Consider the following 17156-nt stretch of genomic DNA (forward strand, 5'->3'; position numbering starts at 1 on the left):
CTCCCTTCCTACAGGCAGCTGGTGTGTGGGCCTAATGCCATTGAAGTTGAAATTCGCCCCATTTGGAAGCTACTTTTTAAAGAGGTTAGTAAGTCAGACTGGCGTTGAGTAGGACAGGTATGAAGTGATTTTGAGACTGCCTGGGCACTCTGGGATGGAGCAATTGATGCTTCATAGGCATGAGACAGGAAAGTTAGTGAACCTCCTTTATGTTTTAACAGTCCAAATGTAGTATAAAACATCAGAAATTCTGCTGCTGAGCTTGTGGCCTCAACAGCAGTGTAAATCAGGAGTGTGCTTAAAACACTTGCAAAATTCTTGTAATTGCTTTATTCACCTAGCAACTTCCTTTTCTCCTATGACATAGAGGCAAGGCACACTTTTCCTTTGTCAACAAGGACATACTGCAAGACTATCCTTCCTCCACAGAGGAGAAAACTAACACATCTTGTGGATAAGAGGAGAGACACGTGGATGGCTACTGGCTGAGTGCATATAGAAATGGTAGACATAAAATTTTTTCCAACCTGTAAGCAGAGGCTTTGCGTACAGGATATCATGTCATCAGTGTTCACATTAATGGATTATGGATACCACATCAGTATTTCTAAAATAGAAAAGAGCTATGAATGATGGGGCTCCAAGCTAGTATCTGCCAGCACATTTCTGAACTTCAAGAGGAATTTTTTGAAACCCCACAAAATACATGAAAAGCTCCAGGGCCCCTGAAATTGGTTGGATTTCATATCACCAACTTTTCAGTGCCCTCTGGAGATGGTCTTGAAGAGAACTCCAGTGTAGCACTCTAAAAAAGTTTATTTAATCTGAACTTTGCACTTCCATCCAAGTCTGAAGCTTCGTGATTGAAATATTGATGGTGGTGCCTGAAGGCAGAGTGGTCCTTGTAAGCTGGTGGTATTTCAGTCCAGATACAGCGTCAGTGGTTGAAGGCTGGCATCCTGATTTAGTGTCTGTCTCTTTGTCCTAGTGAATGTTGAAGAGTGCATTAAATTTTCATCAAGGGACCAAATTTGTCAGATGAATAATTCAATTCTAATCCTTATGCAGACAGCTCTTTCGGTGGCTATTTTAGTTATATCAGTTCTACAGAAAAGTCTGTCACTCCTTCAGACACACCGCATAGTCGGCAATTCTCTGAAAAATTTAATCTAACTCTTTTGTTGTTAGTTAGATACCACAATAACCACAATTATATTCTGAGTTGAATTTCAGTGGGGCTTGTTGCCTGTTTTAGTATAATGCATTAAAGTGAGTGATGACCAGTATTGTAGAACTGTCACAAGGTAGAGTAGCCAGAAGTATGAAAGTGAGAGAAAATCAAGCCTTCAATTTCGCTGTAGTCTGAGAATGATGGCCCCACAGACCCTTATTTTTTTCTGAGATTTTTCTTCTTGTAAATAAGTATATCCACACTGACATTCTTACATCACAAAATATTAAAGACAATTACTGCAATTCGTTCTTCTTCCCTCTTTCTCTCCCATCTGTGTAGAGATTACCTAGAAAGAGCAACATTAAGGTCACCTTTGTTAGATAGTTACAGTGAGAAACCAACTGACTAAAAGTCCCTTAAGACTGGCTTTAAGTTGCCATCCTAGTTGCTGCTGCACAGTTACTGGTTAGCACCAGCTTTTAATTACAAATACCGTGAGTTACATGTAAGCTGGTAAACTCAGAGATGGGGGCTATTAATGCTCTAAAACAACCATGAAAACATTGTCTTGTGATGGCAAAACAATCTTTCAAGTTGGTGTTGAAGACTCCTAGACATAGTAATGAAATGTTCTCCCTTCTTCCTACACCCCGTCTCTGCTGCCCAGTGTTATGTCCATCCCCTGACAACTGTTACATTTCTGTTTGCAGATTTTAAACCCCTTCTATGTATTCCAAGCCTTCACTCTCATGCTGTGGCTGAGCCAAGGCTACATTGAATATTCGGTGGCTATCATAGTCCTGTCGATCATCTCTGTTGGCCTAACCGTGTATGACCTCCGACAGGTGAGTGCCGTGCAGCCTTCTAGCGACTTCTTCACAGCCACGATAAGTAGCTATTTCTGTGCTCTTTCTGGGTATTTTTTTTTTTATTACTATGTATTCTGAGGTATTGCTGCAGATTTGTTACTACAGAAGAGTAAAAGGTAAAGACCTAGTGGTCCTGATCTTCCCAAGAATTAAAGAGGACTGAAGTCTTGACACATGGGGTTCACAGGACTTTAAGACGGTGGACTGCACCCATGAGTCTGGTTGCTACTGTAATTTCAGGAGACTTGACTTCTTTTAAGGTCCGCTGAATAGCAGGGTCTTAACAGCAAAAAGAAGCATGACTTTTTTTTTTAATTCTCAAAGTTGTTCAACACTTCTGTCACAGATTTTACTGCTTAGAAGCATTTTCTAGTAGTCTCAGCTCATTCACCTTTTGACCTAAAGCACTCATCTGTGATGGCTGAAATCTTCAGCCTCTGTGGCAGAGGAACATAGATCAAGGTGAGCCTTACACAGTGGCTGCATGCCATTGAGTCTCCGCAATCAGGCAGGTGAGGTGCCTGTGGCTTCCTGCTGAAAGTGCAGAACACTTGCAGGGAATTTGGAAACCACTTCCTTAGTCTCTGAGCTCACTTTAAATAAACAAGGAAGGCAAAAACCACATGGTAAAAAAGGTGTGATAAGGAAGAAGAGAGAAAATATACAAATGAAAATACAGAAAAAAGTAAAGTGATAGGAACAGAAGTCTGGCAGGCAACATTTTAGACAGTTCTGGATTTTACTTACTGCATTTCTCTGCATTGTCAAGATTTAAAAGCAAAAAGGAACTGAGTCCTAGTGAATGTTTTGTTAATCTGCAGGAAGAATGCAAGGATTAGTGGACAGTGCTGAGGTGCACAGCTGCCATGGATGGAGTGACATGTTGCAGGTGGTGCTGGGGTGATGGGAAGGCAGCCATGGGGTGTGAAGGGCTGGCAGTCCTGCTCAAAGCCAGCCTGAGCACTTGTGTGCTGCTTCAAAGACAGGCACAGCTCACGTTGCCTCCAAAGGCACTGCTCAAACCAGTCTTCCTGTACTAAATGACTGGTCAGGGGCCAGATTCAGCCATGGGAACAGCTTCTTGAGCCAAGCATACAGCAGGCTGCTCTGCGAAATGCTGCCCAGGGGAGGTAATGATTTGTCTTTGGGGGAGTTGGCTGTGGGCTGAGCTGACCCCTCTTTTCCATGGGCTGCTGGGGGGCACAGCATGCTCCTGTGTGGGTCCCTGTGCTTGAGGGCCTTTGGGCAGCGTGTGCTCACTGCAGTGCTCTGCTGGCACGGCACTCCATGCACCATGCACCCTCGCTGCCAAGGGCATGCTTGTATTGCTGCCTTGTTCCAGCCTCATGCCGGTCTCAGCGAGCACTTTGTGAATAGCTGGGGCTCTTGCCAGCACAGGTGTGTTGGCCATGAATGCCACTTCTGTATCTCAGGCTAAAATCTGTATGTGTCATGTAGGATGAATAGCACTCCCGTGTTGAACAAGCACTTGCATCCCTTTAAGAGTACCCTTATCCCTAAAGTGGTGATGTCGTGCCCTGGTATTGCAGAGCACCAAGAACAGATACGGTCCGTTCAGCTTTTCTTGGCAATGCCAGTTTTATTGTGTGACTGATAACTTTGGCAGGAAGAATTACAATGTTTGGGGCCTCCGGATATTCTTCAAACTGGTTTGACATCCTCACAAGAACAATGCTAATGAAGAAATCCACACTTGGGGATTAGTTTTTTTTTTTTTTTTTTTTTTTTTTGCAATTGCAACTTCTAAATCAAGATAGTGCATTCTCTCTCTAATGGTCTTGCAATGACAGCTGACTTCATCATTATCTCAGGGTACATAATTGTCCGCATTAGATTGCAAAAACACACAAAGCACAGACACCCAGTCAAATTAGAATTTTTCTTCTCGCAACAGCAGTGTTGTAATGGCAGTCTTTACAACTGGGTTGTTTTGTTGGAAGCCTCCTAGCAAGGATAAGACTGTTGAGCAAAAAGAAGCCCCTTACTAAGGGGCTGCAGGTAGCAGTGTTGCAGCTGAGGAGACTTGCTCTGTTATGAAGCAGGGATAGCCCCATGAAAGACAAGGGGGGTTACAATGGAATGAGTCAAAGCAAATTGAAAATTTGGTCCAAGTCTCTACAGAAGCTCGTTCTAGGTTAACTATGAATCAGCATCCTGACTTCTAAAGAGAGATGTGAAAACTCCCCTGGATAACTCAGCAGAGCTCAGTTTCTATGATATTAACATGATCAGTGAATAGTAACATGCTGCTCAGCTTGAGTGTTGGTGTTTCAACACTGCTATCATTTTCCCATCAACAGCAGTCTACTAAGCTGCATGACCTTGTTGAGGAGCATAACAAAGTCCAGGTTACAGTCTGCGTGAAGAGTGAAGGTGAGTCATCTGAGTCTCATTTTCCTCACAGGCCTGTGTAATTAACTGATGTGTTGAAATGTATCTGAAATTGCACAGCTCCTCTTGGTTTCCATGGCTGAAACGTGAAGGGCGAGCTGCAGGGAGAATAGGGCAGAGGGAGGTGAGCCGGGCAGGACAGCGAGAACTGCGGGCACAGCCTATGCGATGCGGTAATGATGCATCTGTGTCATTATCACCGGTATCTGCAGCATCTGTAATGATACAGGCAAGCCTAGTAATTTGTGTTGAGAGTTGGGAAAAGCTTGGAAAACTTAATTTCCCAAACAAGCAACCAGATAACAACTCTGATCTTCAGAGATCTGCTTCCCTGCCCTGCTACAGGCTACTTTCACAAGCTTGTCAAGTAGCTTGCGAGCGAGTCTCGAGGAGTGGAGTCTGGATAAATGGCTCCCACTGAGGTACACGCTTCCTTCCGTGTGTCTCAGTTCCTTGCCCATAAAATAGGGGGTTATAGTATTTTTGCCTCCCAAAGGTGCTCGGATATGCAATTCCTAGGGTTGATGGGAGATGTAAGGGCCTTAGATAGGTTTTTGAGGTCAGCATTTTGTGGACGCTAAGCCAGTAAAACTGCAGATACCCACTTGGAGGAAGACGTTCAGACAAAGGCTTACCTTTGTGCTGTTGCTTTTCAGCCAGTTTTATTTCTAAAAGGCACTGGTCTTAAATCATGCAGTGTAGAAGTTTTGTGATGTTGTGTGCTTTGAAACTTGTTTTTTTATAGCTCAGAACTTGAGCACAAATGAAGTCCATTTTCATATTATTCTACAGGTTGCAAAGAGCTGGAGTCTCGTTACTTAGTCCCAGGAGATGTGTTTCTTTTAGACAGAAAAAAGCTCTCTCTGCCATGTGATGCTGTCCTGATTGATGGGAGCTGCGTTGTGAATGAAGGGATGCTCACAGGTGCAGCCTTGGAGTTTGAAATGTTAACACCCTGTGCAGGTTCTCTATCAGGGAGATGTCTCTCTCTGTTCTGACAGCAAATTGTTTACTATTTATTAGAATAGTGTGCAGCAGGAGGTGGGAAAACTGTGGCTTGAATAATTCACAGTTGTCTTGGGCTTTTGAACACTGCCACTGTGTAATATATATTTCTTATCCACACACACACAGAAGTAGGATTAAAATACAGTCAGGAGCAGAAAGTGAAATAATTCAAATACAATGAATATGTATTTTCTGGCTTTTTGGATTCTGATCTTGCAGTGATTTGGTTCAAGCAGGCCATGTATGAGCACATGAGTCAGCATTATAGCAAACACTGAGCCACTGCAAGGCCTGAACTTGGGCCAGGGGTGAAATTTGTCCCAAGCCCATTGACAGAAAATGCTCAGAGAAGCCATCAGATGGACTCTGACATGAAAACTGTAATGGCTGTCACCACAAATCCACATCTGTAAGTACTTAAGCAAGCTCATTAGTCAGGTAAGTTTAAGCACCTAAAAGGGCGCTGTTATTTTTTAATATGCACAATCTGATAAGACTCTTAAATCCCCTTTAAGTGAAGCTGCATGCTGCTGTTCTCAGGTGAAAGTATTCCAGTTACTAAAACCCCCTTGCCTCTCATGGAGAGTCCAATGCCCTGGAAAACCCACAGCATGGAGGACTACCGGAGACATGTCCTCTTCTGTGGGACTGAAGTCATACAGATGAAGCCAACTGGCAGAGGGCCAGTGAGAGCCGTGGTGCTGCAAACTGGTATGTCCTTTGCTTTTTGACCAGATTGGGGAAAATGGCTTCCCATGAGGCTGCTAGGAGAGCTGGTGTCTCCTTGTAGCTCTGCCACACCTGAGCGGTCCTCGTTGCCACCTGATGGCTGAGGCCTGTGCAGTGCCATCCGTTTCTGACAGAACTGGTTCACCATGCCACTGCTTTGTCACCAATGCGACGTAAGGCTCGTGTCTTCACGCAGGGTTCAACACTGCTAAAGGTGACTTGGTGAGATCCATCCTCTACCCCAAGCCCATGAACTTCCAGCTCTACAGAGATGCCTTCAAGTTCATCATAGGCCTCTCCGCCATCGGTGTGCTGGGACTGATCTACACCGTGTGCGTGTTCACGTACCACCAAGTAAGTACAGTCAATGCCCCCAGGCTGTGTGCCAGCTCCGAGGCCGCTGGAATATCTTCTGCTTCTGCAGTCAAGTCTGCTGATGCCAGAAGTGTGTGCATGGGGGGATGGGACAGAAAGAAGGAGAATAAATCCATGGTCAGAGCTTGGGGTGCGTTGCTCTGTGGCAGGAGGGACCCCAGGGGGCTTTTGCCCCCCTCCCACCACCTGTTGCTCTGGCTGCTTGCAGAAGCCGGTGGCAGAAGTAGTGGCTATGGCCCTCCTCCTCCTCACCGTGGCTGTGCCTCCCGCGATCCCCGCTGCCTTGACCACAGGCACTGTTTATGCCCAAAGGAGGCTGAAGAAAAAGATGATTTTCTGCATCACTCCACAGAGGATTAATATCTGCGGGCAGATCAACCTTGTTTGCTTTGACAAAGTAAGGCACTTTCTGGGGCACTCAAAGATGCTGGGGGAATGCACAGTGGTTATTTTACTTCTTATTTTTATTTCTCCCCAATCTCCCCTCACCTGCCCCCATGAAAACATCCTCTGCAGGTGCCTGTGGGGCAGGGTGACACTGGGGGCACGAGGCTTTCCTTACCCTGCCCAGAAAAGAGTTCTGGGGATGTGTCAGGGGAAGGGGTGGGAAGGAAAAGGGTAACGGCCATTTATCTCATTTTAGACAGGCACACTGACAGAAGATGGACTGGACCTGTGGGGTGTCCTCCCTTCTGAGGGAAGCCGGTAAGGAAGGATTTCCTTTAGAGGGAACCCATCTCCAGTGCGGAGGTACTGCCCAGCAGTCAGGTTGGCAGAGAGGTGGTTGCATGGGATGGGGAGAGACGGCAAAGAACATGCAGCAAGAGGTGGGTAGCTTGGGGCAGACAAGGAAGTGAAGATCCCTGCCCTCTGCTCAGCTCCTTCCTTGCAAATACAGTGGCTGGTGTAGTGGTGAGTGCAGCTGCTAATTCAAGACAAACGCGTGGTCGAGAAGCCAGCAGCAGCATGAGTGCTTTTAATTACTCTGTGGGGATTTGGAGAATATGCACAGAGCTTTTCAATTATGTCATTCACAGCATAGTTCAATAAATATTCTTAATCTGTTCAATAAACCTTTCATCCTTTAAGGGTTAGGATAATGCTCCTTCTGTTGAAATGAAGCGTTGCTATCTTCAGTGCCTGTCAAATCTCGCCTACCTTCTGTAAACACTGCAAAAATCCATGAGACCACAGATCAGACCTGCAAAGCTTAGGTGTCCTTACAGACTCCCTCATAGCCCTGGCATGCTCCATCTCAAATCCAAGCCCGAGGAGCACTGAAAACCTCAAGAGATATCCAGTATGCAAATATTAAACTTGCCCATATCCAGAGTTATACTATTTAATTCATATTATTAAAATACAATAACAGACTTCAGCTCTGAAGTGCAACCTGCATGTTAAGCCAACTCAAAATATTAATCTTTTGCAGTGGCCAGGACAAATCACACACCCATATCTACTCCTGGATTTCATTAGTTGCTGTTAATATATAAGATACCTCAACACCACAGAGATAATCATGCTATAATGAATGATAGGATGAATTCATTGTGGGAGAAAAATCACATACTTCCTCAAAGGACAGAGAGAAAATTGCTATCTGATGCAAATTAATGAGAAGAGATTAATAAGTGTCAACTGATAAAATACTCCTCCAGCAGGGCCAAACTGCAGGCAGATAGCATGGTCCCTTCTTGGTGCCCATCCAGTGCCCCAGGGAGGCCATGCTGAGCAGGGGATGTTGGATGGGCTGGGAGCCCCCCAGGAGGAGCCCCCCAGGAGGCAGGCAAATGCCAGAGGGATTTCCACCAAGGTAGCCTTGCAGGTAGTATCTGCTCATGTGAGCAGCGGAGCAAAATTGGGCCCGTATATTAGAATAAATCCTTGTAATAAGGAGCTCTGTGAGGTGTCAGAACATAAGTCTGTCTTTGCTGACATGTCAAATCTATGCCCAGCTGGGAACCAGTGCTGGTGGCTTGCCAGAATGCGAGGAGGAGCTATCGCTGGCTGTGCTGATCTCATTAGTGTATTTACATAATTACTCTTTCTTAAATATTCACATTCTTAAACACATTATAAGACTAGCTGTCAGCTAATCTGAATACCGTGAGGCAATGACAGTAAAGGAATTTCATTCCACTTGCAAAATATCCTATTGTATGTTTAATAAGATACAAATGTTTGTTGGTTTTACGTTGTTTAGCATTTTCACGGTGTCTCTCAAGTATTAATTAATTAATAAGCCAATTATGACCAGCCTGAGAACAAGGTATAATTTACTGGAAACAGAACAGACTCTGATGGCCCAGAGGGATGACAGGTCCTGGGATTCATTGTTCCTTTTAATAGAGCTGCGAGCTGTCATGCTGCTTGCTTCCAGATGCATTTCACTGTGCCTGTTTTAGAAACAGGGGATGCTAGTGGTGATCAAAGGCAAATAAAATTTATTTAAATTTCTCCTTAACATGCCAGCCTAAATGGTAATGGGCTGTGTTCTGGTCTGGCAGACACAGCTTGTCAGCCAGCCAGTTTCTTAGAAGGAAAAAATGTGTCTGTGAGAAGACTGAGAAATAACTTTCATGGTGAAATAACAGTCTTCACCCAGCCCAGCTGCACACGTGCTCAGCCTGTACTGCAGGGCCAGGGAGGGAATAAATCTCAAGGCTTTCCACAGAAATAAATCGGGACATGGATCTTTAATAGTGTGCCTCAAGTAACTCAATAGAAGTCTGGCTTACCCATTTTTTAAAACCAAGGTGAGGGACAAGCATCTGGTGTCTGTGGGTTTGCAGATGGAAGATCTACCCGTGGAAGTGGAGGCTCTCCAAGGCCATATTGCTAAATGCCTTGGAGATCTCTGCTGCAAGTTGTTTTCTTCCTGATAGCGTCTTCTCTGCTCTAATACCAAACAGCAATTGCTAAGCAGGCCTGTACCCGCCCCTCTTTTTTCCCTTCTCAGTTACTTTGCATCAAGCTGAACTCATGACAATTAATTACTGGGAACATTTTGGCCTCCTTAGTGCCCCTGAGCTGTTATCAGAAGGAAGGGTAGGACAGCACGTTGCTTGCTGTTTTGGGGCTCAGCACCACTAAATGCAGCAAAGCTGCACCTGTATATGCTAGCTGGGAGCTTCTCTGCATCCTTCTTGTTATCAGTCCCACTAACCTTCTGATTTTAACCAGGTTTCAGGAAATTCGCAAGTTTCCATCCAGCACTCCTCTGCCCTGGGGACCTGTGTGCGGAGCCATGGTGAGCTGCCATTCCCTGGTGGTTTTGGATAAGAAGATTCAAGGAGATCCACTGGACTTGAAAATGTTTGAGGGCACGCACTGGGTAACGTGACTCGGGTCCTCTGCAACCTCCAAAGCACAGCCCCCGGGTCAAGGCCAAGCTCAAAGGCATGTCTGTAGGGGAACCCCTTTCACTCCTGGTCACAACAGCTGGAATTTGCTGTTATCCCTACTTACCTCATGGCAAATTTGCAGCACTGCAACTGTTTTTTTTGATAGTCTAGCAATCGTTTTCCTCAGGGAAGCCTGTGTTTGCTCTTTTAATTTGGTCTGGAAATGTTGGACTGTAATGAAGCAGAGGGGGAGCCTTGCTGCTGGAAGCAGGGGCTCAGGCTGCGCTGCTGGCTACATGCACAGCACAGGTCAGCCGAGGAAGCATGCGGGCAGGTTTCTATGCCCTTGTGCTGAGGGCTGTTTTCTCTGATTTGCAAAGGGACATCCCTATGGAGAAGCCAGGGCTGGAGCCTAAGGGGGGAGGGGGCGAGAGGCTGAGCCTCGGGGCACACCTGCAGTGATGGGGAGGGTTGTGCTGGGGGGGCAGGAGGGGAAAGGCATGGGAAGGAAAGGTGCTGCTTCTCCCCATCCCAGCCTGCAAGGGCTCTGGGGTCACTGTAGTTAACTGCCCCATCATCTCTTCTCCTTCAAGCTTTTCCTCAAGAGACTTGAATCAATACATAAAACAGATGCAGCTCTCGCAGAAGCACTGCGGGAAGGCATCGGGCTGATGGAAGGACAAGCAGCAGCAGAGCCGCACAACAGCAGAAGGGGACAATGAGGGGGAATGAACCGTGGCAGTACACAAAGTAGCAAAGATTGAGGGCTAAAGCATCCTACACCTAAAACTGCCACCCTGTTTCTGCACAGAACATCAGTGAGAGTCTTTTAAAGCAGGAGACTGGAAGATAAAACCAGCTAGATAGGGATTAGTTCTCTTTTCCTTTTGTTGCTATGACATTAAATTTCTGCGGGACTTGAATTTAGAGAAAACAAAATTTGACACAAGTTTTTTCCTCTCATCAAGTCTAAAGATGCAGTGCCCTGTAGGCTTCTGCTAAGGACATGACTGCAGGGAGGTTGTCAGTGATGATGGATAGAAAGACCTCATAAATAACAACAAAACACTGTGGCAGCTGGTTGGCAACAGCAAAGGGGAAACATGCTGTCATGTGCTGCCATCCCTGTTTTTAACAGACAGGTGTGAAGCCAAAAAATACAAAACATGAAGCGTCAGAAATAATGTTTTTTTCTCCTGTACAGGAGATAGAAGAGTCCAACACATCTCAGGATGGGGCTGGTGTTCTTCACACCTGTGTCGTTAGACCGGGGCCGAAGGCCAGCAGCGTGAGTCCGGCTCTTTCTGGGAATGAATATTTTGTGCTTTCAACATCCAGCTTGTGAAGCTTCTAGTACATGCACTGTTTACCTGGGCTCCTGGCTGCAATATGCCTTTCCTCCACTCTTGGTCCCGTGGTGCATCTTCCCTGCAAACAGAGTGCCTGGAAGCTGAGGACCAGAAAAGCAGATTCTGATTAAATTGCGGGAGCTGCTCCTGAGCTTCCAGAAGGGCTCTTGTGCCTAAAACCCTCCCATTTCCAGCTCTGCTATTTGCACTAATAACAGGTACAGACTTCTGCTTCCTCACCCAATAAAACTGCTGACATAATGAAGCTATATGACAAGTCTAACTGGAGACCAGTGTAATGAAAGCTTGCAATCTAGAAAAATGTCTAAAGCAGGACTTTATCTGCAGGAAGAGGCACTGTAAGGTTGGGGCACTGCAGCTAGGAACATGGACCATAAGTTTGCTGCTAATGGTTGTGCAACCCTATTGGCAGATTCACCAGCCTCACCCCAAAGCATGGTGTTGTTTGCTTCACCCCATCTCTTGAAAATCCAGGCAGGAGCTCCGTGTTTTGATGGCTGAAAATTGTTACATTTCCAGCCTGTGCATTAACCCAGACAGCTTCTTCCCAGCAGAAGAGCGGTGATTTCTGTCAGCAGTACCACAAAGACAGTGCTGTGGCAACATGGAAAACAATCTGATTTCTAGCATTGCTCTGTTCCCTTGGTAATGTCACTGTAACATCAATTTTCAGTTCCTCTGTCTGTAACTCCAGGAATATTGCATCAGTATGTGGCTGCTAAGAGAAAACCTGGGACAAAGCCCAGAAAACAAGTTGAATATTAAGAAAAACACTGAGGTTCCTGGGAAGTATGCTGGGAAGCCACTGTTTTTGAAACTGTGGTTCCTAAACTTGTTATCGGTGATCTGATCCTATAGCCAGAAAATACTAAAATTGTCTCCTAACAATAATAAATCACCTAAGCCAGAAAGGCTCAAATGAGCTGAAGCTCAGGATGGATTTGCTTTGTGTAATCTATGAATCAACCCCCTGAGTAACATCTCCCTTTCCCAACCTCTTCCAGGCTCCTGTGGAAGGAATAGCAATCCTACATCAATTCCCATTTTCCTCTGGATTGCAGAGGATGTCTGTTGTTTCACAGAAGATTGGAGAGGAACAGTATGACCTGTACATGAAAGGAGCACCAGAAATAGTGTCCAGCTTATGCAGACAAGAAACTGGTACAGATGTGGGGAAGGGCACCTTTACAGTCTTTGTTTGGACTTAATCCAAACCAGACCTTGTGTTAGCAAGGTTTGCAGCACTCACTCTGCTACTACATATGTACATTTCAACCCAGAAACAAGCCTGGGGTCAGTACAGAAGCTAAATATCATTAGTTAACTATACAAATAAGCTTGTTTGTGAGTTAGGATGCATGCAGCCCAGCAGCTAGCGAGATGCACAGCCTGTGGTTCAGCTGCTATACATCACCCAGCTGACAGGCATCAGCTGAAGATACAGCTCGTAAATAGCGTTAGTATGTCAAAATACCCAGAGAAGGTGTGGGATAGCGGTAATTGCATTTGTCACAGCTGCTCTGTTGTGCTGCATGACTCCTTAAATTTTCTGTTAATTTATTGACCTGTAAATTCAGCATAGAGTTATTGACCCAGCTCACAAAGGCCTTAAATCTCAGCAATGGGAAACTTGCTGTGGACATGCAAGTTACTGTTATTAAGGATAATTGCTATTAACACTCAAGCCAGGACTTCTGTCCTCCCTCTGCAAGTAAACATAGGCTTTTCTTTTGTGTGTGTGAGAGCAATATTATAGGCTTGTTCTCCAATTTGCCTGCAAACGTAAAACTTGGGTCGTATTCACTGAATACTTCAGAAGGGTGCCAACCAGTGGTCTGTGTCTCTGTTGTTTGTTATTTGAGATGGCAATGACCTGAAAACAGGTGAAAATGGTTTTGAGGGGCAATGGAAAAACTTAGTTTAAAGCTATGTAAGTTCCAATGACACAAACCTCCAAACAATTTAGCATCAGCAGGAAAGATATCTTAAAAAACATTGTTCCACTTTCTCAGGTTTCCGAATAGCTCCTCTCCTCCTGTCTTGATTGTTCTTGTATTGATTACAGCTTAATAAATAATTAGGTACCACACTGTAAAGCTGTGATTGCAGTATATAGTGATTACAAAATACTGCAAAGTTAAAAGGAACTCTCCTTTTAGAGGTTTTTTTTTTTTTTTTTTTTTTTTTTTTACTGGAACCATCAGAATTGAAAATTTAGGATTTTAGAGAAATTTCCCACTAAGGCATTAACATAAAAACAACTCCCTGAGCAGTACTCAGCATGTATGCTGTAAAGCTCAGGTCAGAATGATGGAATCAGTCCTTTTTTTCTCTGCCTGGTAATGCATCATACCTACCTGCACCTTAATATGCATTTAAGAAGTAGAAAATGGATGCACAGATCACTTATTTGAACAGTCAGTTACACAGCCTTAGCTGACTTCTACGACAAAGCTGAGCGCTGTAAGGCTCTACAGTGTGTTAAGGGCAGGCTTAAACCCAGAGAAGCAGTCAGCAAAGATGGAATATTCTAACCATGACACTTTTCTCCTGTAAACAGTCCCAGCTGATTTTTTAAAGGAGCTTAAGATGTACACAAGCCAAGGCTTCAGAGTTATCGCACTGGCCCATAAAGTGCTAAGCCTAGGAAAGGATGTAGACGTGAGTGACCTGGAGAGGTAAGATGTGCTGAGGAGCTGCTAGCATCGCTGCGGGCTTGCTTCCCTACCAGCTTGTTAGGACCTGACCCAGCCCTCCCCCTCCTCTCTTGCTTACGGAAGCGTATGAGGAAGCTGAGCTGCATCACACCTTCCTCTCAGCAGATGCTGATTATGCTGTTAATTGCCTTGCAATTAACTACTGCTCTTGCAAAGCTCACTGAACTGAATTTCCAAAGCTGTTATCAAAGGGCAATGAAAGCTGGTAATTGTGCTTCAGTATGGCCATGGATTGGGATTGTGATAGAAAGCCATACTGAATGCTGTAGCCTGCAGGTTTCAGCCAGCCTGGTCCTGCAGATCTCTTCCCCCTCCCTGCGCACACCTTGGCTGGGCTGCTCCTTCCAGGGGACTGCAAGGCATGGGACCTGTGGCTTGGTTGAAGCTGCAGAAACGCTGGTGCTTGTTGAGCACTGAACTTGTGCCAGTTGCATTTCACTGTGTAGCCAAGCCTGTTTCCAGCTGAGCACAGCAGCACCTCTGTTTCTGTCCTTGCCCCAAGAGAGGAGGCAGAGTCCGGGCTGGTGTTCCTGGGCCTCCTGGTGATGGAGAATCGCCTGAAGCAGGAGACGAAGCCTGTGCTGCGGGAGCTGGCTGCCGCCCGCATCAGGAGCGTCATGGTCACAGGTGAATCCCCCAGCTCCAGCCACGGTGAACAGGAGCAGCGCAGGAAGGGCTCGCTCCTCCAGCATCCCCATCGCACGGCAGCTCCACAGCCCCCACCTGGGGCATGACAGAGGACACAAAGGGCCAGCTTCTCTGTTATCGTTGGCAGGGGACAACCTCCAGACAGCAGTCACGGTGGCCAGGAGCGCGGAAATGATTCCCAAGGCCAGCAAAGTCATCATCATCGAAGCAAGTGAACCAGAGGGCTCCACTCCAGCCTCCATTGCCTGGCAGCTGGCAGAAGACAGCAAAGCAAGCACAGCTGCTGCCCCTGTATGTGCAGCTGGGGGGGTTGCTGTCAGGTGCCAGGATGAATTAACAAAGCTTTGATGTCTAATAGCTGGCTTTCGGGGTATGGGTTCCTTGCTGAGCATTTTGAGGCAGCTTTGAGGAAGGGAGGAAGTAAAAGGGGCTGGTTCCTACTTACCTCAGGGTATATGGGGTGTGATATGGACCATTCATCTGCTAGGGAGAAACAGTTAATACAAAGACTCTTTGCTCAGGACAGCGTACAAAATAACTACATGAATAAGTGGTAATGCTCTACAGATGCAGTGGCTGCTTCCTTCATGCTTGAAGTGTGCCTAATTAATGCATTTAAAAATACTTGTCTGTGAGATTATTTGCTGGACCTAACTTCAGTGTTTAAACTAGCCATCTGTGGCTAACAGGTATTGGCAACAGCTATTTTCTAGCTGCGGGAACACAGCTAGAAAATCAAGCGCTGCCAGGCCTGAAGTTACAGGAAAGGACTGCAGAAAAGATGCTGTGTCCCTGTTTGTGTGGTGGGCAACAGTGTGGTGTGTTGGGGGCCATCAGCAGAGCTGGATACAAAGCAGGAGGGGGATTGCTGCCCAAGGGCAGGGACGCTGCCCTTGTCATAGGCTGAGTGACACCTCGGGGCCTGTTGTCGCCAGGACAGGGGCAGTTCCAGAGATGGGTCAGTCCTGGGGTCCAAGGCTTTGTGGTGACCTCAGTCTGAGATTAAATTCTTTCTTATTTCTCGGAGGTATGTGCTAATGCCCAGGAAAAGATCAACTTGGATGGAGAAAGCTGCAACTACCATTTTGCCATGAATGGGAAATCCTACCAGGTTCTCGTAAAGCACTTCTACAGCTCGCTGCCAAAAGTAAGTTCAGAGGAAACCAAGTGCTTGCTCGTCCTCCCTGTTATGTGTAAAGGACAGTAGCGTTCTGGCTGGAGAAAGGTATTTTTCTGTCAGTACCTGTAGCGTTGTCACTTCTGACAACTCGGCAGCCTCCTGGCGTGCCTCAAGGTCAGCCCAAACAGCTGGCTTTCTGCATTTGCTGAGTCCTCGGCTGACCAGGGTAGCTGAGGTGTTGCAAGCAGCTGCACAGTGGAGTTACTCCACAGTCACCTCCTCCATTTCAGTTTAATTAAAAACATCAACCCCATTCCCACGTACCGCTGCCAGAGCTGGCAATGTCTTCTGTTCAGCAGTGACAGCAGGAACATGAAATACCCACACCCATCAGCAGAAATCTTCAGTGCCTGTCACCCTCCCGTTAAATAGCTGGTGCTGGGAGAGGGACTTCTCTGGACAGCTTGGAAAACCCCCCGGCTGAGCAGTGTTATTGCCACTGTCACCAGCCATCTGTGCCGCACCAGGGGAAGAGGTATGAGGCCTGGCTGCTCCACGGCTGCCGCAGTGCATGTGGTGACCGCTGGTCTCCCATGGAGGGGCGAGGCAGAAACCAGAGCTGGCTAAACATGGTGTTAGGAGAAACCTTATCCTAAGTGTAACAAAACCGTGGTCGGGGCAGGGAGAGTGCATTAGAGGACTGTGTCAGGAACCCATTGGGGAGGCCTGATCCTGCCTCAGCGGGATGGCAGGGCACGAACGCCCACCTGAAGCAGCCCATTGCTCTGTCCTGCAGATACTGGTGAATGCTACTGTCTTTGCTAGAATGTCTCCTGGTCAGAAATCCAGCCTTGTGGAAGAGCTTCAGAAACTCGAGTAAGGTTCTGTCGGCTTTCTTTTTGTATCCAACTGAGGGAAGGTGTTCTCTGAAGTGTAACTGGCCCTGCTGGTGCTGCCCCAGGCCCCCTGCCCCATGCAGGTCTTGCTGTGGCCTCGGCCCCTGCTCCATCACAGCACGGAAAGCTGCATGAAACAGGGCTGAGATAAGAACACTGAGCCAGCCTCCAGCACCTACAAACACCTTCCCTCTCTCCGATTTTCCCTCCTTTCATCAGTGTTTTCCCTCCTTTTCCTCCAACAGTTACTACGTGGGCATGTGCGGTGACGGAGCCAACGACTGTGGGGTACGTATGAGCAAATCTGCTGCTTTCCTTAAATTTTACCTCTTTCAACCTAAAGCGCACTGTGGTGAGATGCTGCCTGGCACAACTTGTCACCAGCATTTCCCACGTTAGCCTGTGAGTATACGTGGTCAGCGTGTTGTTGTAAAATACTACCTATATGTGTTTTTACATACCAACATGTACAATAATAGAAGGCTTTTTTT

The 17156-nt window shown here is 46.4% G+C and overlaps 1 protein-coding gene across 1 annotated transcript in view; it reads left to right on the top strand.

Moving 5' to 3' along the window:
• LOC118247059 (probable cation-transporting ATPase 13A5) overlaps nucleotides 1-17156 on the top strand; it is a 30708-nt gene that overhangs the window by 6300 nt on the left and 7252 nt on the right. Inside the window, exons 6-22 of the mRNA XM_035544742.1 lie at nucleotides 15-84; nucleotides 1885-2019; nucleotides 4365-4437; nucleotides 5248-5379; nucleotides 6004-6174; nucleotides 6389-6546; nucleotides 6776-6964; nucleotides 7211-7272; nucleotides 9754-9904; nucleotides 11119-11202; nucleotides 12289-12445; nucleotides 13845-13962; nucleotides 14504-14628; nucleotides 14777-14946; nucleotides 15677-15796; nucleotides 16566-16645; nucleotides 16911-16953. Coding sequence (XP_035400635.1) covers nucleotides 15-84; nucleotides 1885-2019; nucleotides 4365-4437; nucleotides 5248-5379; nucleotides 6004-6174; nucleotides 6389-6546; nucleotides 6776-6964; nucleotides 7211-7272; nucleotides 9754-9904; nucleotides 11119-11202; nucleotides 12289-12445; nucleotides 13845-13962; nucleotides 14504-14628; nucleotides 14777-14946; nucleotides 15677-15796; nucleotides 16566-16645; nucleotides 16911-16953 — 2038 coding nt within the window. The remainder of the gene's footprint in view (nucleotides 1-14; nucleotides 85-1884; nucleotides 2020-4364; nucleotides 4438-5247; nucleotides 5380-6003; nucleotides 6175-6388; nucleotides 6547-6775; nucleotides 6965-7210; nucleotides 7273-9753; nucleotides 9905-11118; nucleotides 11203-12288; nucleotides 12446-13844; nucleotides 13963-14503; nucleotides 14629-14776; nucleotides 14947-15676; nucleotides 15797-16565; nucleotides 16646-16910; nucleotides 16954-17156) is intronic.

The sequence above is a fragment of the Cygnus atratus genome, chromosome 9, assembly GCF_013377495.2.
Source record: "Cygnus atratus isolate AKBS03 ecotype Queensland, Australia chromosome 9, CAtr_DNAZoo_HiC_assembly, whole genome shotgun sequence".
NCBI classification, from domain to species: Eukaryota; Metazoa; Chordata; class Aves; order Anseriformes; family Anatidae; genus Cygnus; species Cygnus atratus.